This window comes from Podarcis tiliguerta (assembly GCF_965153285.1).
Source record: "Podarcis tiliguerta genome assembly, chromosome: 3".
NCBI lineage: Eukaryota > Metazoa > Chordata > Lepidosauria > Squamata > Lacertidae > Podarcis > Podarcis tiliguerta.
Genome location: NC_139536.1, coordinates 118,890,458 through 118,914,575, shown reverse-complemented (window position 1 = coordinate 118,914,575; position 24,118 = coordinate 118,890,458). Strand labels below are relative to the sequence as shown.

Genomic DNA, 24,118 nt, shown 5'->3' with positions numbered 1-24,118 from the left:
GTGTCCCTTTTCTTCACAAAGAATACAGGACTGCCCCCCGCTGCCTTCGACTCCCGGATGAAACCGCGCTTCAAGTTGAGGTCTATGAACTCCTTGAGCTCCTGCAGCTCGTCCTCAGACATGGAATACAGTTTCCCGGCTGGCAGCGTCGCTCCTGGCAGGAGGTCAATCTTGAAGTCATAGGGCCTGTGGGGAGGCAGCTTGTCCGCTTCCTTCTCGCAGAAAACCTCCAAAAACGCTGCGTACTTGCGCGGCACTGCTTGCAGCGTGCCTAATTGTAGCTGCGGGTCGTCCCCTCCTTCTTCCGGGCTAGGAAGGATGCAATGTTCCGCGCAATAGGAGGAGCCGAAGGTCAGTTGGCGCTGGTACCACGCCAATGCTGGGCTGTGCCTGTGCAGCCAACTCATGCCCAGGACTACAGGCGTGTCCGACAGGTGGGTGACATTAAAGCTGATGACTTCTCGGTGATTTCCAATCCGCATCACCATTGGTTGCGTTTGTTGCACCACCTGCCCCCCTAACAAGTCTCTGCCATCCACCGTGACAACGTTCAGGGGCAGTGTGGCTGGTAGCAGTGGTATATTGTGCTGCTGAATGAATTCCAGTCCTATAAAGTCAGCGTTACTGCCGGAGTCAATGGTGATCGGCACCTCCACAGTGCGTCCATTGGGCAGTTGGAGAGACGCTGTAAGCTGCACCACTGGTTTGGGTGGGAGGGGGTCTGTGGGTTGCAAAAGTGCTGGGGATTGTTTCATTGACTTGTCTGGCTGGACCCCAGTGCCTCTTCCTCCAGCCAGACTCCGTCGTTTAACTGTTGCTGCGTTTAACTGTTGCACTTCCTGTTCCCTCTAGGAGGCTTCGTTTTGGCTGCTCCCGGTGTTAGGGCTCTGTTAGCTGACTGAGCCCTGGCACCTCCGATCTCCATCGGCTCTTCTCCCCCTCCCTGCGAGGGTGTGGAGTGCGCACGCGCTGCTTCTCTGGGAAAGAAGGGAGGTGCTCTGGCTGGTGCCCTTCCCCAACGCCCTTCTTCCCTGTTCCAAGGACGTTCTTCCAGATGCACCCCGATTTCCAGAGCCCTCTGGACTACTTGCTGGGTGCTCCTTGGTCTCTCCCCCCTTCCGATCTCTGCTTTTACATCTGCATTCAACCCCTCCCAAAAGAGGTCTCTGACTGGCGCAGAATCTTTTTCCCACCCCAGGGCATGAACCAATCCGAAAAAGCGTGTATGGTACTGCCTCACGCTGGCTTTGCCTTGTTTAAGTCCATGTATGTCCCTCCTGGCAATATCGACGTCTACCTTTGATAAAAAACATGAGTCCATTGCTTTAATAAAAGCCTTCGCATCTTGGAGCGCTGGATCATGGTCCCTCCATAGATTCCTCAGCCACGTTTTGGCTTCCCCATGCAAATGGGACAAGATAAACCCCACTTTCTCTCTCTCATCTCTAAAGTCTTTGTCAAGTAGATCCAGCGCAAACAGCAGGTCTGCTCTGAAGTTGGGGTACTGCTGCAAACTCCCGTCGAAATGCGATACAAGGCTGCCTCCCCTTCTCCCCAAGCCAATGCCTTCTGCCTTGGATCCCGTTTGCCCCTGTTTAGAAAGCACGTCCAACCTGACCTGGAGATCCCGGCAGGAGGTAACCATTTCCTCCTCTCTCTTCCTGGATGCAATTACCTCCGTGCTGAGTTGTGTCACCGCTTCTTGCAGGGCTTTTATCTGCTCTTCCGTCGTCATCTTGCCTGAGTTTTGTGAGCTCTGTAAGCACCCCTCCTCTGCCCTCGCTGCGTCGACTCACGTGGCGAGGTTCTTGGTGCCAAAACTTTAAAAAGGAGACAGAGCTTACTGTCAGAGCTGGCTCCGGGTCCCAGCTCACCAAGGACCAACGCTAGCCGATAGTACAGTATCAAAGTCTTTATTGAAGAATAGTCTCCATTTACAAGTCTCAGCGTCCCAGCTCTACGTCTGGACTTTAGACCGGCGAAGCTCTGTCTGGGTCTCCGCCCCCTGTGCACCAGTTTAAGACTCTAATCTTACTCCACCTCTTCCTTCTCTCTCTCTTCCTCTGGGTCTTACTACCCCCCGGGGTCTCATTCCTCCTGGACTCTTCTGACGCAGAGCTTGACCCCTCTGACTCCTCCCCCTCTCTTCGGCGGGCTTTAGGACCTGGCTCCCTACCCGGGCTGCCCACCTTGCCGCCCTCCTGTACATTTGAACTTGGCGCGCGCGCGCGTTTAACTTTCCGGATGACCGTTTCCTCGCTCCCTGACGAGGGTGTGGTCACTCCTGCCTCACGTTCTCCCTCTGCCTGCGCGCTCCCTGATCCCGATGCCTTGGACTCCTCCCCCCTACTGCACTCTGGGGGGGACACTGGTCCGGATTTCCAGCTGCTACTCTCTGAGTCCCCTCTGGCCCCTTCTTCCCGAGGTGTCCCCCTGGGCACTCCCCTTGCCCTGACCATGGGGGCCCCTTTCTGTGAATCCTCCGAGTCACTGGAGAGACTCAGAGACCTCGGACTACTGTCGTCGCTGACATTTCCTTCAGACTCCTCCCCCTCGCTCTCCGTTTCCTCCCTCTCCTGTGACTCTGCTCCTGAACCCCTGACACGTACGTTAGAAATAGCATGCAGCAAATCTACATTACATAGAAATAAGATATTCCACCACTAGGAATGGTTCTCTCATAATCTGGAAATGCCCTAAAAGATATAACTTACCTAAGGCTAGCTATAAATTTATTACCAATATTTCTATTATTATTTTGTATTTCCCCCTTTAACATGTACATATTTTTATTTATTGCATTTCATTAGCATAATATCTTCAATAATGTAGGTGCGAAAGGTACAAGAGGGATTGCAGGCGAACTCGGTCTGCATGGATCCAAAGGGCTGAAAGGCTCTCTGGGAGATCAAGGTCGTGAGGGCTTAGCAGGCCCACCAGGTATGGTTAAAATCCAAAACACACTTGTACTGTAGACAACTGAAGTGTTCAATTTATGTATCCATGTTTATATATCACATTTGTAATTTGCTTCTCCAATAAAAATCAAGTTGGTCATGCACACAAATGGAATTGCAAAATATACAGTATAGAACAATGTAATTGCTTGTACAACTGAGGATGATTTTAGATGTAATGTCAACATGTGAAAATATTCCATGGCTCTGAGGCCAAGACCCTGGCAAAAAGCAGTCCCTGTTCACACAAGGATTCTCCACAAAGATGATAATTGGGGCTGTCAACCAAACAAATGCTTTAACCATTTCTAGGTTTTTCATCTGTAAATTAGTACCTCATTAAACAAGTACTAACTGAGCTGTGCCTCTCAAATGTGTTTGTATCTCCACCAATCAATTAATGACATGAGTAATGACATGGAGTTTCTGATATTGCAAAAGGCATCATGCAGCTTATCCCACAAAGATGTCTCATTCATCCTCTCTATCTATCTTTCTTTCCTTCCTTTTTGAAGGAAAACCTTGAATAAGTACTGCCCACAGTCTGGAGATGTTGGAGCACATATGTACTCACATGGGTCACTTGAGGGACAAAGCAAAACAGAAAGAACAAAGTCCACTGCTGCTAAATACCTTAGTAACACTATTCTGCCCAAGGACCATTTGTGGATTATCTTCTAAATTACATTATTATTGTAGTTTTAAGACAACAGGGTGTGAATGCTTTTAATCAGCACTTGTTCAGCTTTCCACTGAAGTCAGTGGGACATAAAGGTGCTTATTTGGCTAAGGAGGGATTTGCATCATCCTGGTTATATTGTTTTCCATTAATCAACTTTAACAAGTTTATTCTGGCAAATAAATTACTTTTCCTAGAAGCATCATTTTTTTCTATTTAGGATTTCCTGGGCCCAGAGGAAACAGAGGTGCACCAGGATTGCCTGGGGAGCAGGGCTTTCCTGGGAGTCCAGGATTGCCAGGTTGGCCAGGCCCTCCAGGAGTGAAAGGAGTTGCAGGTGACAGACTTGGAGCACCCACAGGCCCCCAAGGGGATGCTGGGCCACCGGGAATCCCAGGACTGAAAGGCCCCCCAGGAGATGATGGCTTGCCAGGACTGAGAGGTAATGCTCTTGCTTTTGCCAATGGAGAATTTTAAAGAAGAGAGGCTCAGGAAATTTGGTGACAGCAGTTGTGGTGATGCAGAGTTCTGCAATGAGTTCTGCATGCGGCAAAGGTTCTGTAGCCTAGTTTCAAACAGCCCTCTGCACCCTGGCATGTTGCTTTGAAAACTGCAGGGAATTTCAAAATAGTTTGTGATTTTGCACAGAGAGTTGCAGCTGGAAAAATAGTGAAACCAACATGTTTGCTCCCAAGCAAGTAGGTTCTCTGCATTGCAGCCAGCAGCAGTCCTGCAGTTTTGCTGAAAATGAGCATCCTGGTCCATTGCCTTCATCAGTATTCCCAGATTTTTCACCTAAGATGTTGCACATAATACCAGTAGAGGAAATGAACATTACTGATTGTTAGAATCATAGAATCATAGAGTTGGAAGAGACCACAAGGGCCATCGAGTCCAACCCCCTGCCAAGCAGGAAACACCATCAGAGCACTCCTGACATATGGCTGTCAAGCCTCTGCTTAAAGACCTCCAAAGAAGCAGACTCCACCACACTCCTTGGCAGCAAATTCCAGTGTCGAACAGCTCTTACTGTCAGGAAGTTCTTCCTAATGTTTAGGTGGAATCTTCTTTCTTGTAGTGTTAATAAAGCAGAACTCAATAAGTCCGATTCTGTATAGACTGCAAACCAGAAAGCTGCTTTTCGTTATGAACATGTAGGACCTATTCAGAAGGCAGCTTTTCATATTCATAGGCTTCAGAATAAATGTTTATTATTATAATTATTTTCTAGACTGTGAGTTGGAGCTAAGCTAAATTTGTTGACAAGGTAGTCATGACCTTGAAATCTCACTGATTTAAATGGGGACTGAGTTTAATTAATTAAATCCTGATCCAACTCTGTATCTATATGCACTCGATATCCAACGCATAACAATTAATGACACTTGTTATTATTTTTAGGAAGTGATGGCATTCCAGGTCAGCCTGGAGCTAAAGGGCATCCTGGGTCTCCTGGCCCTGCTGGCTTGCCTGGTTTGCCAGGACCACAAGGACCATTTGGATTCCCTGGACTGCCAGGCCAGCAAGGGATCACGGGCAGAGCTGGCTCACCAGGGTTTGTAGGTGAGGATCATCCCGCGTGCTTCCCAAATGTGATTTTCCTTGTACTTTGCCTGGGCATCTTTAGCACTTTCCTGGGGAAAGGTGATCTCAAACTACTGGTGTGGGACCTTTGGGGGTGCAATGTCATTCCATTAAACTTTCATAGGAGCTTATTAATTCAAGCATTGACATGGAGTAGCTTTTCCCTGTTAATACTGCCAACATGGTACAATCATAGTCCTTTTAAGATTTAAGCCATGGAAGATTGGCTGTTGACTTTAGTGTGCGGTGCACACTTTTAACATCTGCATTATACCAGCTTCTTACATGATTCAAATGTTATGCCACCAATGCAGAGATCCTTGCAAAATGTTGTTTCTTGTCAGTTGTCCATCTAGCTAGATGGGATGTTTGTATGCTGACTACACTGTAATTCAGCCGAGTCTGAACCATGTGGTAGACTGCACATGAGCATTATTACTGAGGATGCCATATTTATTGGATTGGTGGTTTACAAACTTTAGGATTACTAATGAGTTGCCACCAATTAAATTACACACACACACACACACACACATACACACATATATATGTGTGTGTATTTATAAGAACTTCAGATCTTAAGGGACATTCACTTCAGTGTGTGAAAAAATAAGGTGCCTCTTCTAAGCCAGTGGCTGCTGTAACGCATGACTGCATTGTCTTAGAAACAAAAGTAGTATCCTTGCATGCATGTGTGTGTGGGTGGGTGTTTCAGATATACAGATAGTTCTTTGCTACAGTATATTGCCAAACAGTAATTTTCATCCATACACAAAATAAACTGTACAGCATATACAGTCGTACCTTGGAAGTCGAACAGAATCTGTTCTGGAAGTCTGTTCAACTTCTGAAACGTTTGACTTCTAAAGCACAGCTTCTGATTGACCACAGACAACAAACCACAGGTGTATAAAAGCTTAGAAAAGCATACTTAGGTCTAACATAATTTATTCTGCATCTGAGTCTGTCTTACATAAGTAATACATAGATGACAGGACTATGTCATTTTTTCACCATCAACTGGAAAGAAAAGGCAGTGAATTTCCCTAGTTCACAAATTTGCTCTATAAAATTTAACCATATTTGAAGTTTTTGAGGTCTAAAATAGCGCTTGGGAAACTTTATATCAAGAGCAGCATTCACTTAATAGCAACTTTTCAGGACTGCACACCAGTGGTGGGAGGGGCCAAAGTAGGCAACAGGCAGGACCAAAGGTATCAGGAGCCACACCTTCTCTTCCCCCGTTTCCCATTTCGCTTTCTTCCTTGACTGAGAGAAATAGGCTTTGCCTCTGAACCACTCAGGACATAGTGAGTGGAGGACTCACAGCTGTTCAAGGTGGGATGAGGGCAAGGGGGGCATGTCTAGAATTTGGAAAATATTCCATCAATAATTTACTGGTTTTGTTCTTTATTTGATGTGTTTTCATATCAATACAAGCTGCACAATGACTGCTTTCCAGTGGCTGCATTATATCCATTATATTCTTCTGTTTCTTTTCAACATATATTTATAGGCTCACCGGGTGCCAGAGGAGATGCAGGAGACCCAGGGAAACCTGGTCCTGTAGGAATGAAAGGTCTGGCAGGTGACAGAGGTGAACCTGGTTTCATTGGAACTAAAGGCAAGGCTGGTGAGCCTGGTCTCCCTGGGGTGGATGGAATGCACGGTCTTCCAGGTGTGAAAGGTACAACAAAACAATTCTGAGCCCAAAATTACATGAGCAGTTGCTCCAAGAGTAATACATAATACATAATACATCTTGTGCAAAGTGTTAATAGACCATGAAAGTGGGAAAGCCACCTGTACCTCTTTTTTGAAATTAATTGGGTGCAGGCTCTTTACTCAAAAAGCTCCCGGGGACTTTTCCATCTGCAGTACAACGTTAAGTGCTGCTTTTGATGTTTAAAGCCTTGAATTGTTTGGGACCAGTTACCTTAAGTTATGCTTGGCCTCTCTTTTTTAAAAAAATATTTTTTTATTGAGTTTTACATAACAAATTTAAATTCAAACAAAACATCCACATCATCATTTAGGATTCCCTGAATCCTTCGACTCCCCTCCCCTCTTCCATGGTTACCATTATCAATCTTTTTTTCCAACTGCTTGCCTTATTTTCTCTATTTTTTAAAGGAAAATAATCCATAGTTTTTCGTACATTACAAGTATTACTCAAATCCTGCCGGAGTTTTTAGTTGTTTACAGTGTTCTCTTAAATACATTATAATTTTTTCCCATTCCTTCTTAAATTTCTTCTCTTCCTGGTTTCTGATTTTCCCAGTCAATTTCACCATTTCCGCATAGTCCATCATCTTCATCAGCCATTCATCTCTGGTCAGAACTTTGTCTTCTTTCCATCTCTGGGCCAGTAGTATCTGTGCTGCTGTCGTTGCGTACATAAATAGTCATTTCTGCTCCTTCGGAATCTCTGTACCTCCACTTTGTGGAGTCAAAACATATACTTGTCAGGGAAGAGTTAGAAGTTTCCAGTTTCTCAGAGGGAGAAAGCATTCCCCAAGGGGGGAAGGAGAGCAGTTAATCTAATAGAAGGGAGCAAGAGGAACAACAGGGAGGGACTGGCTGTTCACAGGAAAGGCAAGGGTTCAGTTCTAGCTCAGATTCGGAGGAGAGGAGATACAGGCCAGCTCTAGCCAGGAGGTTAGAAAAAAGAGCGGGAAAGCGAAGGGAAAGGCGCCTTCGCCATTTTGAGGGTGGCTGGTCATGGAGAAGCAGAGCTCAGAAGGTATCTGAAAGAAGTGACTCTGAGGAAGAATAGTTAAGAACCGTTTATAAGATTGTTTTGTTAATACGCAATAAAAAGTTATAAAAGAACAAGAAGCGTTTGTGTGGTGATCTGAAGAGGACAACGACCAGTCCTGACAATACTGTCATGTGATAGACAACAATCCCATGACTACAATCATTGAGCAGGAATTCTAACACCCACTTGACTCGATTTCGATTTGATGTACAACTTTAGGTGCCAGGAGAGAACGTTCCTCTTCCATCCCTTTGGATGATAAAGATCCAATACACTTTAAAATGTGTTGTAGGAGGGGGCATTATTTGTTTGTTTTTGCTCTTATATGTTTTTTATATTGTATTTTTATGTTGTGAACTGCCCCGAGATGTACAGATGAAGGGCAGTATCCAAATAGAATGCATAAATAAATAAATAAATAAATAAATAAATAAATAGTATTGATACTGGTTTGGTTCTTCTTTTGCTGGTATCTGACTCAGCGTACAGTCTCCCGCCATATTATCTGTCCTGATCGGCAGTGGCTGCCCTGCGTTTTCTGGCAGGAGTCCTTCCTGTAACACATGGGGCCCTCAGGATGCAGGGCAGGTCATAGAATCATAGAATCATAGAGTTGGAAGAGACCACAAGGGCCATCGAGTCCAACCCCCTGCCAAGCAGGAAACACCATCAGAGCACTCCTGACATATGGTTGTCAAGCCTCTGCTTAAAGACCTCCAAAGAAGGAGACTCCACCACACTCCTTGGCAGCAAATTCCACTGTCGAACAGCTCTTACTGTCAGGAAGTTCTTCCTAATGTTTAGGTGGAATCTTCTTTCTTGTAGTTTGGATCCATTGCTCCGTGTCCGCTTCTCTGGAGCAGCAGAAAACAACCTTTCTCCCTCCTCTATGTGACATCCTTTTATATATTTGAACATGGCTATCATATCACCCCTTAACCTCCTCTTCTCCAGGCTAAACATGCCCAGCTCCCTTAGCCGTTCCTCATAAGGCATCGTTTCCAGGCCTTTGACCATTTTGGTTGCCCTCCTCTGGACACGTTCCAGTTTGTCAGTGTCCTTCTTGAACTGTGGTGCCCAGAACTGGACACAGTACTCCAGGTGAGGTCTGACCAGAGCAGAATACAGTGGCACTATAACTTCCCTTGATCTAGATGCTATACTCCTATTGATGCAGCCCAGAATTGCATTGGCTTTTTTAGCTGCCGCGTCACACTGTTGGCTCATGTCCAGTTTGTGGTCAACCAAGACTCCTAGATCCTTTTCACATGTACTGCTCTCAAGCCAGGTGTCACCCATCTTGTATTTGTGCCTCTCATTTTTTTTGCCCAAGTGCAATACTTTACATTTCTCCCTGTTAAAATTCATCTTGTTTGTTTTGGCCCAGTTCTCTAATCTGTCAGGTGCCTTACCTTATTGCTTACAATAAGGTGCCTTACCTTATTGCTTACTTTTGCATTTGTATTTTAAAATAAAAAAAGTTTACATTTAGAACCCTAGAACAAAGTAGGAAAAAGAAATTAATCCCCATTTCTGTGAACATGAATAGTTCTCTTTTATGTTTTCCACCAACAGGTTCTAAAGGTTCCTCTGGAATTGGAGGTTTCAAAGGTGCGATAGGCATCAGAGGGTGGCCAGGGCAGAACGGAATCAAAGGAGAGCCTGGCTTCACTGGCTTGCCAGGGATTCGAGGTTTACCTGGTGACTCGGGATTGAAAGGTATTGTCCTTCACATTGTGAAGTATTGCTTGTCTCTCACTGTGCGCGAGATGTGTTCATACACAACTGCAAAGCAGTTTGAAAAAAATAGGTTGTGAAATATAATTGTCCTCTTTATAAAAAAAAATTCTCTTGGCAGCTTTGATCTTACAGCTTACTGTGTTTTCAGTCTATTGCTGGCTTTTGCTGGTAAGTAAAGCTTGGTGTTCATCAAGCAGGGAAGGTTTATTACTGCCTTAGTTTCCAGAGGGACTTGCTTTCACCTTCATTAGTCAGCAGAAAGACCCCTGGCTGCTCTCTCATAACAAATCTCAGGACTATGATTGGAAAGGGAGTAGCTGCTGGGCTGCACTCCTCATTGCTACATTCTCATATACTTTTTTGAGAATATTTATTTAAATCATTTATTTAGGTTTTTTTAAAAAGAAAATAATTCACCCCCCTGCAAGGAGTTCAAGGCAGTGTTCTTCTGCTCACTGTATTTTAATGTATGCTTTTTTTTTGTTACTGTATTTTATTCTGTATATTGTTGTAAGACACCCTTAGTACATTGGTAGGAAGATGTAAATAATGAAGTATTAGTATTATTTCCTGCTCACATTTTATCCACACAACAACTCTGTGAGGTTAGGCTTTCAGGTAAGGCTGAAAGAGACCAAGATTCCCCAAAGAGTTTCATGGTTGAGTAGGAATTTGAACCAAGGTCTCCTTGATTCCAGTACAACCATCTCGCCACTATAGCACATTAGAAGGGCTGATCCCAATCACTTCATAAAAGAAGGATACACTTAAGGAGACAAAGCATTCTTACCTTTCCGATCCTCTTAAATGTGTTGCCTTTAAATTGTAAGGATGGATCAATGCTGTAAACCAGGCATGTCCAAAGTCTGTTTGGGGGGCCTAACTCGGCCCCCTGTGGCATTTTATTCATTGGGGTCAAATCCCAAAAATACATATATATAAAAAATCAACAACTTTGGGTGGCCCTCACGCATGTTCACTTCATCAAATCTGGCCCTCTTTGAAGAAAGTTTGGCCACCCCTGCAAACAGTTTTCTATATTGACATGGCAGTCTGGATGAATAATGTATTCTTAATAGGTGACCGTGGTGACCGTGGCCCACCAGGATCACCCCCTAAAATCATGCCAAGTATGATGCTTGATGTGAAAGGCGAAAAGGGAAATGAAGGAGAAAGTGGTGCCCAAGGGAGCTTTGGTTTCAAAGGTAAAGAGCAATGCCATTACAAGGAGTATAATATATTACAGACTGATGTTACAGCATTTGAACATTTGTCACATGAAGCAAATGAGAATTTAATCTTTATTTACAAACATTTCATTCATTACATAATGCACACATTCTAAAGCACTTATTCAGATTATAAATAATAGGAAATGACCACAAAATGATATAGAAATATATATACCCCTAACAGTGCAATTTTTAAAGGTAAAGGTAAAGGGACGACTCTGGGGTTGCGGTGCTCATCTCGCTTTATTGGCTGAGGGAGCCGGCGTACAGCTTCTGGGTCATGTGGCCAGCATGACTAAGCCGCTTCTGGCGAACCAGAGCAGCGCACAGAAATGCCGTTTACCTTCCCGCCGGAGCGGTACCTATTTATCTACTTGCACTTTGTGCTTCCAAACGGCTAGGTTGGCAGGAGCAGGGACCAAGCAATGGGAGCTCACCCCATCACGGGGATTCGAACCGCTGACCTTCTGATCGGCAAGCCCTAGGCTCTGTGGTTTAACCCACAGCACCACCCGCATCCCAGTGCAATTTTTAGTGGTAGTTAATTAGCAGAATGCAGCTGAGGGCTTCATTCCCCATAATGAATACTTCAGGCAGCTGAAACCAACATTTGCTTTACTGAAGTTCAGCTACTTGCCCTGTTCAGTCTAACTTAACATTTTGAACTGTGTTTCCTACAGGCACAAAAGGAGCACTAGGCTACCCTGGGCAGACAGGAAGGCCAGGTTCACCTGGCTTTCCAGGTTATGAAAAAGGTCAGAAAGGTGACTATGGAATTAAAGGAATAAAAGGCATATCAGGATATATAGGTGTCTCAGGAGGTCGTGGTATTTCTGGTTTCCCTGGAGCAACGGGAAGGAGGGTGAGCAGATTTTGTTGTTTGACTCAAACTACCAAGTTTTGTTATCTCTGGTATGCTTCCTTTAGTAGTTTGAAAAGCAAAATGCCAGAACCTCAAAAAACAAATTCTGTAAATTCACCAAAAGCAGACTAGATTATGCAGTGCATGTGAATAATGTATTTGATTCCTTTATTTTGGGTGGAATGGGGGCTCCATCCTGCAGGCCTAATTGAGTCTAGCAAGAGCCCTAACTACCGTAGGTCCATGAGGACATTTTCCAAAAGCCATGCTCACCTGCCTAACACTTGACATATATGACATCAGGTGTGGGGCAAGTAAAGACACTCAGCAGGATTCAGGTAATGAGTCCTGTCAGCAGGCATCCTCCTTGAGGAGCTCTTTTTGCGCAGTGAGGTTTCCCTCCTCTCTTCCCCCTTGTGCACCCATGAAATTGGCTCAGAATGGGGTCAAGAGAACTCAGGGGCATAAGAGTAGAGATAGTTCCATCTGGCAAACCACAAGGCTTTCCTTGACAAAATAATTGCCTTGGCATGAAATTGAATTCTTTCCATGGTTCCCTGCTGAAAGGAGGGTTTGCAGATACTGCCAATCAGCACCCCCTGTGCTTTGATTTCAGACTGGCCTCGCAAAGGAAAGCATATCACCCAGTGTCATTGTGGTGTCATGATTGACAGGTGGGCAACCCCACACCCAGTCAAAATGGCCCACTGGAGTTGGGGGAGGTTAGTATCCAGCCCACCAAGTAGATATAGTCCCCCATCCTTGAGTTATTTTTTAGTTTAAATAAAGTTGGTTTCAGGTGCACACTGTGTTCAACAAGAGTACAGTTTCAAGATTTATGACAGAAAAACAAATTTGGATAGTTGAGGAGGAAGTCCAGAGAGAACGAAAACGTTGGTTAATATTTATTATGCTTGAAAGCTTGATGTTCTTTTTAACTATGTGACAGGGGGAAAAGGGAATTCCAGGGATTGATGGTATTTTTGGCGAAAGTGGCCAGCCTGGGGAAATTGGTGAGTCCATTTATATTCTGTACATCTAAGCTATGTGTATGTAAAACACACAGACACACACACACACACACACACAGAGAGAGAGAGAGAGAGAGAGAGACAGACAGACAGACAGACAGACAGATTTGTGTATAAAATGAAAGGCTCCTGCTCGTGACCCAGTTTAGTACAAGGAAATATTTTTTTCATTCTTGAGAGTTACTGATCTTGACTTCTCATATCTTTTCATTCTTTAGATGAAGTCAAAATGGAAGTATATATTGTAGAGAAAATAATACAGGCAACCACCCTCCCCCCCATTTAAGTGGGGGTAATGTTCTGAGGCACCGTGCACATCAGTGAAATTGCGTATATTTGAAACCCCATTGAAAAGGCCTGCAAACACCCTGTTCCGACCCTTTTGTGATGTTTTTGTGACTTTTTGGGTCACTTCTGGGTTCAGCGTGATGGGTGGGTGGGTGATTGTGCGGTTGTGCACATATTGAAAGCACGTAAATGGAGAGTTGCATTATAGAGTTTAGAATTTTCACATTGAAAGATGTTCGACAGATGATCTTGGTGTATATAAATCCATGTGAGTGTGTATTATCTCAAATTTTTGCCTCTTACAGGTGATTGGGGAGATACTATAAACTTGCCAGGAAGAGCAGGTTCGAAAGGAGATGCTGGCATAACTGGAGCCAAAGGTATTTTGCATGTGTGTATACACATGCATTCATTCATAATGCAAAATAGTTTGTGGCAAACAGCGCCTGTTACAGCTTTGACTGTTGTGAGAACTTCATCCTGTCTTGGACAAGGATTGCTTCGTCACTGAGACTCATGCACTGGTAATATCATGTAACACGTTCTATGAGAGATCTGGGGTGTGGTTGGTCCAGAGGGATGCAGCTGGTACAGAATACCTTGGCCCAGGTGGTGGCTAAGATGTGCTCCTTCCAAGCCACATATCACACCATTGAGCTAGTTTTATGGTCTTGTTGCTTACCTACAAAGCTCTAAACAACTATGGACCAGGTTATATGAAAAACCATCAAGCTCAACAAAAGGAACCCAGTTAGTCTTCTCTTCTCACAGCCTGACGATTATCAACTTGTAGTAAGACAAAGGTTGGCTTTTTAACTGGTAGTGCTGGTGCTGTGGGGTGCATGCCCTACGGAAATAAAAAAAAATACTGATGTTAATGGCCTAAGTCTACCCAGTGACTTTAGGTCTCACTCTTGGTTGATGCTTTGAACCTCTGAAATAGCAAAATAGTGACATACATACAGGGGCGGACTCTGCTAATATGGCACCCTTATTTTTCACAATAATTCCTTTTGGTACAGTTGCTTTTTTATGGAGCCTCTCAGTAGGTAAATAGAGGTTTTATTTTATTTTTTAAAATTATATTTATTAAAAGTTTTATAGTTACAGAAGAAAAAGAGAAAAAGAGATAAAACACAATATATATATATATATATAAAAATAAAGAAGTAAAAAATTAAAAATTAAAAAGTACATCAAAAATACCTCCACCCAACCAGAGAAAAAAAACAAAAACATTTGAAAACACATCCTTTTTTCACATCTCTATCCTTCAGTGACTTATTTCCTCGACCTCCTGCCACCTCCCTTCTTTGTATTCCAGTTAATAATTAAGTCAGCAAATCCTTTCCATCTTTCACTGCTTACTATCATTTATTTATCTTAATCTATTTTAACCTTATCTTCCCATCAAAATCTTAAAATTTATCTATACTTCAATCTAATAAAAAAAACCTTAAATCTTAAACCCTTAAATCCTAAAATCTTAAATCCTTATCATATTTCAACTAAAGTCATATAAATTCATTCCACCATCTCCCAACATTCCTTAATTATACAATATTATACTGAATAATGTTTTCAAGATTTCCAATCTTCTTCCACCATCTCTTCTCCCTGGTGTCGGATTTTGTCAGTCTTTTCTATCAGTTTGATATAGTTCATCAACCTGGTGCTCTTCTGTCCGAGGCTCTTAACTCTTCTCCCTGTCCTATCTGCAAGTTTCTTTTATTATCATTATTTTATGCCTCCTTGGCTCAGCGCATGGGCGGTGGGGGGCTAACCGCTGATATCTGCCCGAAATCCAGTGCTAATAATAATAATAATAATAATAATTTTTTATTTATACCCCGCCCTCCCCAGCCAAGGCCGGGCTCAGAGCGGCTTACAAGCAATAATAAAAACAAGATGAATGATTACAACTTAAAACAAAAGTAAAGTACAACATTAAAATAATGGAACATTAAAATATTAAAATGTAGCCTCATCGGAGGAGGAGAAGGAAAAGAAAAAAGAAAGAGAGGGAGGGAATCAAATTGGCTCCAAGCCAAAGGCCAGGCGGAACAACTCTGTCTTACAGGCCCTGCGGAAAGAAATCAGATCCTGCAGGGCCCTGGTCTCATGAGGCAGAGCGTTCCACCAGGCCAGAGCCAGAGTTGAAAAGGCCCTGGCTCTGGTTGAAGCCAATCTAACTTCCTTAGGGCCTGGGACTACTAGAGCGTTGTTATTTATGGACCTTGAGGCTCTCCGTGGGGCATACCAGGAGAGGCGGTCCCGTAGGTACGAGGGTCCTAGGCCGCGAAGGGCTTTAAAGGTCAAAAGCAGCACCTTAAATCTGACCCTGTACTCTACCGGGAGCCAGTGCAGCTTGAAAAGCACTGGGTGAATATGCTCCCATGGCAGAGACCCCGTGAGGAGCCTCGCTGCAGCATTCTGCACCCGCTGGAGTTTCTGGGACAGCTTCAAGGGCAGCCCTGCGAAGAGCGAATTACAGTAGTCAAGCCTGGAGATGACCGTCGCATGGATCACTGTGGCCAGGTCGGGGCGGGAAAGGTAAGGGAGCAACTGCTTGATGCGGCGAAGGTGGAAAAATGTCACCTTGGCTGTTGCTGTAACTTGCGCCTCCATGGAAAGGGAGGCGTCAAGGATTACACCCAAACTCTTAACAGAAGGCAATGGCGCTAATTGGGCTCCCGCAAGAGAAGGGAGTTGGTCCCTCATCCCCATGCCATCCCGACCTAGCCATAGGACCTCTGTCTTCGAAGGATTTAGTTTCAATCGGCTCCCACGAAACCATCCAGCCACAGCTTCCAAACATCTGGTCAGTGTGTACAGGGCCGAGTCGGTGTGGCCATCCATCAACAGATAGAGCTGAGTGTCATCAGCATATTGGTGACAGCCCAGCCCAAAGCTCCGGATAATCTGGGCAAGGGGGCGCATAAAGATGTTAAAAAGCATCGGGGAGAGAATTGCACCCTGTGGCACTCCACACACCAAGGAGTGGCGCGACGACATTTCCCTCCCTAGTGCCACCCTCTGTCCCCGACCAGAGATAAAAGAGCACAACCAGTTACGGGCTATGCCCTGTATCCCCACGTCTGCAAGGCGGTGGTCCAGAAGATCATGATCGACCATGTCAAAGGCTGCTGACAAATCTAAAAGGATCAGCAGTCCTGACCCGCCTCGATCTAGTTGTCTACGGAGATCATCTGTTAGGGCAACCAGAGCCGTCTCTGTCCCAAAACCAGGACGAAAACCGGACTGAAATGGATCTAATGCCGATGTTTCCTCCAGAAACCTACCAAGCTGTTCAGCAACCGCTCTCTCAATTACCTTACCCAGGTATGGAAGATTTGAAACTGGGCAGTAATTGGATAGGTCTAAGGGATCTAATGAAGTTTTCTTTAAGAGTGGACACACCACTGCTTCCTTCAGTTCCCCTGGGAATGTCCCCGTGTCAAGGGACAAATTGATAATTTCAACCAGGGGGGTCCGCACAACATCTGGACACTCCCTAATCAGCCAAGACGGGCACGGATCAAGGAGGCAGGTGGTGGCCCTACTAACTTGGAGGAATCTATCCACATCAGTAGGGAGTATCCGATCGAAATGGTCCAACACTGGACCTGAAGTCAGTCGAGGGGCCTCCAGTTCAGTAACTGTATCTAAATTGGCAGGGAGGTCACGGCGGAGCAACAGGACTTTCTCCGCAAAAAAAGCTCACGAATGCGTCACAGCTGTGGGTCGAATTTGTGCTTAAATTTGGTTGTCCTCCTAAGGACGTTATTGACCTAATTATTCTAAAAAGTTGTGCCGGGCGAGAGCTAGCGGATGCAATGGAAGCTGCATAGTAAGATTTTTTAGCAGCTTTCATAGCCATCTCATAGGCTTTCATAAACGTCCTATAAGATGTTCTTGAGGCTCCGTCACGAGTCCGTCTCCATACTCGCTCTAGCCGTCTGAGATCCCGCTTCATTTTCCGGAGCTCCTCAGTAAACCAAGGTGCCCGGTTTCGACAGGGTCGCAGAGGGCGCTTAGGCGCGATCTCACCAATGGCTGCCAAGAGCCAGTTATTCCAGTCCTCAACAAGGTCATCTAATGAGTCGCCAGGAGGAGCAGGGTTCCGCAAGGCTTGTCGGAATCTATCAGGATCCATCAGTTTTCGCGGACAAGCCCAAATAGGTTCGCCACCCGAGCCAGGGAGGAGCGGGAAGTCAATCTTGGCTTTCAGAGCGTAGTGATCAGACCATGGCACTTCCACAGCGGGGAGCATGATCACATCTATGCCAGCCCCAAAGATCAGATCCAGCGTGTGGCCTGCTTGATGAGTGGGGCCCAAAACAAACTGGGATAGCCCTAGTGTTGCCATGGAAGTCACTAGGTCCAGAGCCTGTGAGGAGGGAGCGGCATCGGCATGGACGTTGAAGTCTCCCAAAACCAGTAGGTTTGGGAACTCCAAGGCCCAGCCTGCCACCACCTCCAGCAGGTCTGACAGGGTGGCTGCAGGTGTGCTGGGTGGTCGGTACACCAGCCAGACAGCCAAGCTCTCCTTGGTGCCCCACACGAGACCAACACATTCAATGCCAGAGATCGCCGGTGATGGCAGAGCTCTGAAAGAGCAATCCTCCCGAAATAACAACGCTACTCCTCCCGCCCGACCCACAGTCCGCGATTGATGGAGGACAGAGAAACCTGGGGGTGTTATCTCATGTAGGGAGACTACTTCACCTTCCTGTACCCAGGTCTCCGTCACGCAAGCCAGGTCAATCCCCTGCGAGATAAAAAAGTCACGCATGGTGGCAGTTTTGTTGCCTACAGACCTGGCATTGCACAGCACCAATGACGGAGGTGTGTAATCCTTTCTCTCCCTACCCTCATCCCTTGGGATGGGGCGTAGATTGGAAGGGGTTCGAGGATCACTGCATCTCGAAACCCTTCGCCGATAGAGATATCTAGCCCCACCGCCATTCCTCCCTAGCCCTTCAATTTTGGAAATCCCAGATCCCATACTAGCCTCCCCAATAGATGGGTAACATCCCCTCAATAACAAGTCATCCTTGGGCCAGGACTCCTGGGTCAAAATGGTATGGGAAAGAGGTGGAGGTCTGATAGGGTAAGTATCCCTAGAAGATAAAACCCAACCAACCGCACCCCAAGCGGGGGGGACAGTCCCATGGTGTTTCATTAACTGTCAATCCCCCTCTCCCTCCTGGGTTGATTGGAGGATTGTTGGTTCTATCTGTGGCTGTGGAAGTATTAATGAGGTAAGTGTTATAAAATGTGGATCACTGGCCAACAAAGAGCCAGATTCAAATTTGAAAGATCTGTCCATCCTGTCTCGCCAGGAGTACAGTAGAGAAGGCTGATCAATCTGATAAGTTTTTGGAACATTAGGCAAAGGTCCAGATGTAGATTTACATTTAGCCTGGAGAAGAGGAGGTTAAGGGGTGATATGATAGCCATGTTCAAATATATAAAAGGATGTCACATAGAGGAGGGAGAAAGGTTGTTTTCTGCTGCTCCAGAGAAGCGGACACGGAGCAATGGATCCAAACTACAAGAAAGAAGATTCCACCTAAACATTAGGAAGAACTTCCTGACAGTAAGAGCTGTTCGACAGTGGAATTTGCTGCCAAGGAGTGTGGTGGAGTCTCCTTCTTTGGAGGTCTTTAAGCAGAGGCTTGACAACCATATGTCAGGAGTGCTCTGATGGTGTTTCCTGCTTGGCAGGGGGTTGGACTCGATGACCCTTGTGGTCTCTTCCAACTCTATGATTCTATCTCAAACACAAGATTTGGTGCTGGATATCTCTAGATTGTCAGCAACATAGAGTTCTTTAGGTGTTGTTGCCATAGAAATGTCGGAGGCGCCAAATTCCTCATCTAATTTGGTGTCGTTTAAAAAGGGAACAGGGAGTTGCACTGATGTCTTTCTATGGGATAAAGAGCTGTTGGACATCTTTAAATATTGTGCTCTAGGCTCTACTGTCCTTATATTTTGGGTAGAAATCTCAGTCTTTATACTCATTAGCCTCTTCTTCAGGTCTTGTAATTCTAGGCTTACAAAGTTCTTTTCTTCCTTCGGGCAATTAGTATTTCTAGTGTTGAGCTTGGTTTCCTTTATCCGCATTAGCTTTGACTCTATGCAAGGGACCAATTGCCTCCTAGTTTCGTCCTTAAATACCCTCACTGGGCGGAGAGAATGGAGCCACCATAGGGTATCCTTTATCTCCATGAGTCGAGATGGGAGGGTTGATGACCTAAAGGTCATAAATAGGCGCATGGTGTTTCTCAAGGTAGGCAGGAAGTGGAAATTTTCTAGATCTACATTTCGGTAATGGTAATTCAGGAGCTGAGACAAGGACATAGTAATTTGTCTGCGGTTCATCCACCTATGAGTGTATCGGTGAATCTCAAGCATTATCTGGTTCGTTTGCAAGACTTGACAGGACCTCATTTCATCCATAGTTTGAGTTGGTGAGTTATTAACAGAGTCATTTCTTATCATCCTTTTAAGCCCTTGGGTATTTAAAGGGGAGGAACTAGTATCCAATTGTTTCTCAATGTTAACTATTCTGTTGAGGATTTCATCCAGTCTTTGGAGAACCAGAACCATAGTTTCTGCAAACAACATGCAAATCTCTTGGTAGGGGTGCGTATCCCGGATTGGTTGAAAGCAGGCTCCTCTGATATCTTGTTCTAGAGGCATGGGTGGGTCAGCGTTAGGAGTGGGAGGAATCCCTCCTGCTCCTGCTCTTGCCCTCTTGGACGGATTAGCTTTCTCTGGGAGGAGAGGGGTCGGGTCATTGCCATCCTCCTTAAGGGGGGGTGAGGTTCCCCCAACGTTCTTACTCACTGTTTGTTCTATTTGCGCCGTTTTCTCGGCTTCCTCAACCCGCTCTATTTCTGAGCCAGGGCAGATGGTGTTGGCTCTCTGCCGATTCTTTGTTTTGGAGGAGTTGTGAGTCTCAATAATGGTCTTCTGGCTCTTTGCACCTCGTTTTCTCCGTCCGGCAGGCATTCTCAATAAGGAAGTGGCAGTTGGAGGAGTGTCACTCCAATGAGGGGTGACAGTTGGAGAACTAGGCCTCAAACCTTCCGGCCTAAAAGAGCAGGTTTTAGCAGGGAAAGCCACTCCTCTCCTTGAACACACTCAGAGGTGGATATTTAAAGCACAGCCTGGAAAGAACAGGGCAAATTTTTTAGAGTGGATAAGCCCTTAGATTTAAAAAGAAGGAGATGTTCCTGCCTCTTTCATGGCGTTCAACCCTTCCGGGCTGCCCTCGGAATGTAGAATGTAGACTAATAACATATAAACACAGCATTACGGTAAAGTTTAAGCATAAAAAATGTAAAAAAATAATATCTGAAGACTCGTATTTAAGTATTTAGTTTTTTGTTGTATACGGTGCAACAAAAATTTTGGAATTTATTTCCTAGTTTTCAGAGCTTTTGAAAGTACAAGAACAACATGATCTGGGATATCATTAAAAAACTCAAGATATTGGCTACAGTATATTGATAAATATCCATTGGTAAAAATATTCCTATTGACTGGGGGAAAGCTCAAATATAAAACAGGTTCCAACATGGCAACAATTTCACCAAGATAACAACATTAACAGGAAACTTGTAAAGAAGGGAAAATTAACTACCACAGTGTGTCTTATTAAAAAATAATTCAATACAAGATATTGGTTTTAGGGAATGGATAAAAAATCTGTGCAGAGTGTTAGTTAATGGTAAATTATTGACCTTTTCTGGTTCACTATTTTCAAATTAAACTTTTTAGCACAGTTGATGGGCAGTTAGGAGGGAACAGAAATATAACAGCATTTGAATTGTTTCTGATAAATTCAAAAATCATCTGATTCCAAAATTATTTTAAAAAGATAAAAGGATAAATTTAAAAATCTGTTTTCAAAGGATATGGTTTAGCGATACAGGCAGATAAGGGGGAGAGGAACAATAAATATTTCTCTTTGTTTTTTGCAGGGGTAGAAGGAGCCAAAGGAGGAAAAGGTGATGCTGGTGTTCCAGGTTTTCCTGGCATTCCGGGCATGAGGGGCTCCCCAGGCTCCCCTGGATTGCAAGGGCAAAGAGGTGGGATTTCCTGTTTTGTATATAATGTGCATATATAAAACACTTTTTAAACAAATACACTAAAAATGAATAACAAAGTGTTGATTAAAAATACAGCAAAATAAAAGCAATACTGGATACTGAATGCTTTTTCATTATATACTTTAAAACAGATGCTGATACTTGATGCATATTCTTAAGTTTAAACTAGTCCATTGAAGCAAAGTCAATTTGGCTATGAGGGCATTTTTTAACCCCTGTTCTGCTTTCACCAGTGCTTTTTTTTTCTTTCTAAAAAAATGTTTAGGAGTACTCTCCTTTTCCTACTCATATTGAAATACTGCCTCCCAATGAGGCCAAACTTAGAGTCACAGAATGTTTAGGGGTATCCGTACCCCTGCGTCCCCCCAGAACAAAAAGCACTGGCTTTCACCATAAGCAGAGCAATCCTAACTCGGACCTTGTGATGACTGGAGCAATCAAGCCATTGCTGCAGCCACAGGCCTTCAGCTCCTGCTAGTCAGGGCGGAAGATAATGGTCATGGGGTTTTACTGTACCAGCTCTAAACAGGGGCAGCAGAGGGGCCCACATTGGAAACCTTTTCAGAAAATGGACCAACTTTGGATCCAGTGGCTCCACTAGGTAAAGGTAAAGGTACCCCTGCCCGTACGGGCCAGTCTTGACAGACTCTAGGGTTGTGCGCCCATCTCACTCAAAGAGGCCAAGGGCCAGCGCTGTCCGAAGACACTTCCGGGTCACGTGGCCAGCGTGACATTGCTGCTCTGGCGAGCCAGAGCCGCACACGGAAACGCCGTTTACCTTCCCGCTAGTAAGTGGTCCCTATTTATCTACTTGCGCCCGAGAGTGCTTTCAAACTGCTAGGTTGGCAGGCGCTGGGACCGAACAACGGGAGCGCACCCCGCCGCGGGGATTCGAACCGCCGACCTTTCGATTGGCAAGCCCTAGGTGCTGAGGCTTTAACCCACAGCGCCACCCGCGTCCCAGTGGCTCCACTACCAGACCCCAAACAGCTGGCTGGATGCCTCGGAACGGTGGGAGGCACCAACTAGGGAACCCCCAGGTTCTGTAAACACAATTCTATAGAATGTTTGTACAATTCCACCATATGTGGAAGAAATTTCCCTTACCTATGGTTACTGCTTCCTTTTTCATAGACTTCGTATAATTTCCAATCAGCTGTTTGCCATTTTTTTAAAAAAGTTCTGTATGAGCTAAGGCAACCCAGAATAAAGAGCATTCATTAAAAGGAAAAAGATGTTTGTAGCAATATCTTTACCACTTGCAGGTTTTAATTACTCAAGGGATCTCATTCCAGCAGGAGGGAAAATGACAACTACCAGTATATTTATTTGTGGTGATATTTTCTACATAGACTTCCAAGATGTTTCAGCTTTCTAATACACAGTATATTGCTGGAGATACAAACAATATCTTACACATTATAGACATATTTGGTGGGACTGCAGCGTAAGAAAGCAGTATTGGATTAATGTAATATTATATAAGAAATTGCAGGATTTAAATTAACCATAGGGAGATTTGACTGATGAAGTGTCCTCTTTATGACATCTTAAAATGATCTGTATAACATATTTTTAGTCATATACAGACCAAATCAGATTTTTTCACATCAGATCATTAGGAGTTTTAGAATGCAGTGGTGTCTCGGGTTAAGAACTTAATTCGTTCTGGAGGACCGGTCTTAACCTGGAACTGTTCTTAACCTGAGGTACCACTTTAGCTAATGGGGCCTCCCGCTGCCGCAGCACGATTTCTATTCTCATCCTGAAGCAAAGTTTTTAACCTGAGGTACTATTTCTGGGTTAGCGACGTCTGTAACCTGAAGCGTCTGTAACCAGAGGTACCACTGTAGTTCACTCTTGTAAGAAATCCAGTATCACTTTCACCACCATTAGAATTATATTGTAACAATTCAAGGGTTGCTTAGTGATAGCTCTCTACTTGTTCTACAGGATTCCCAGGGCAGGTTGGCGAACAAGGTTTATCTGGAGATCCAGGATTTCCTGGATCATCAGGTGAAAAAGGAAGTTCTGGGTGGATTGGGCTTCCAGGGAGTAAAGGTAAATTATATTTATCCTAGTTGTCAGTAATACATCATTGTATATTTTGGACTTAAGGAGAAGTTATGCACTCTTGTCTTGCCTATTTCCAGTAAATGCAAGTAACACTTTCTTTGATGTTCTAATACACAAATTTTAGATTAGAGCTAATCTACACATTATGAAAAAGACACATTTCTGTCTCTTTAAATGACTTTCTGACAGCAGCCTTGAAGGAAGGAAAGGAGCATCAGAACCATGCTTGCCCTCCATCCCCACACTGTTAATTGTCCTGCAAACAGACAAATCTTGGCACAAGTATGTAGAAGCAACTTGGCAAATTGTCAGGGATAGATTCCACCAAACTACTGAGCCAGTAATAGAACAAGACAAGATAGAGGCAAGCATTTTATAACCCAGGTTTTACAACCAAAAACCAAACAGAGAATGGCTGAAATTCCTATTCCTTCACACCATGCATAATTTTTATACACCTCTGGCATGTCTGCACCCCATTATTCACCTTCCCTTCCAATCCTATGTTGTAACTTTGCCTCATAAGAGTAGTTGGTTCAGCCTCTTGATTTGTTCCAGCTTCTCAGTAATAGCTTGCAGCTGTGTCACATGTCTGTAACTGTCTTTCTTGTCTAGTTCCCTCGTCCAAGCTCAATGAGAATATTTTCTTGTAAATCAAAAGGCTTTTTCTATCATCTGAGTAGCTGTGTCACAATTGTTAGAGTGAACCAGCTAGGTGTTTGAAAGACTATCCATGTTAATATATGGAGACTAAAACACCCACTAGAGAAACAATTCAGTTTCTT

At 44.4% G+C, this 24,118-nt stretch overlaps 1 protein-coding gene across 2 annotated transcripts in view; it reads left to right on the top strand.

Annotated features, from left to right (window-relative positions):
- Positions 1-24,118, top strand: part of COL4A2 (collagen type IV alpha 2 chain) — a 171,778-nt gene that overhangs the window by 123,348 nt on the left and 24,312 nt on the right. For both annotated transcript variants that reach the window (XM_083435542.1, XM_083435543.1), the window contains exons 28-38: positions 2,833-2,940; positions 3,857-4,078; positions 5,038-5,199; positions 6,737-6,907; positions 9,557-9,700; positions 10,801-10,926; positions 11,634-11,815; positions 12,765-12,828; positions 13,440-13,514; positions 21,129-21,236; positions 23,211-23,318. In XM_083435542.1, coding sequence (XP_083291668.1) covers positions 2,833-2,940; positions 3,857-4,078; positions 5,038-5,199; positions 6,737-6,907; positions 9,557-9,700; positions 10,801-10,926; positions 11,634-11,815; positions 12,765-12,828; positions 13,440-13,514; positions 21,129-21,236; positions 23,211-23,318 — 1,470 coding nt within the window. The remainder of the gene's footprint in view (positions 1-2,832; positions 2,941-3,856; positions 4,079-5,037; positions 5,200-6,736; positions 6,908-9,556; positions 9,701-10,800; positions 10,927-11,633; positions 11,816-12,764; positions 12,829-13,439; positions 13,515-21,128; positions 21,237-23,210; positions 23,319-24,118) is intronic.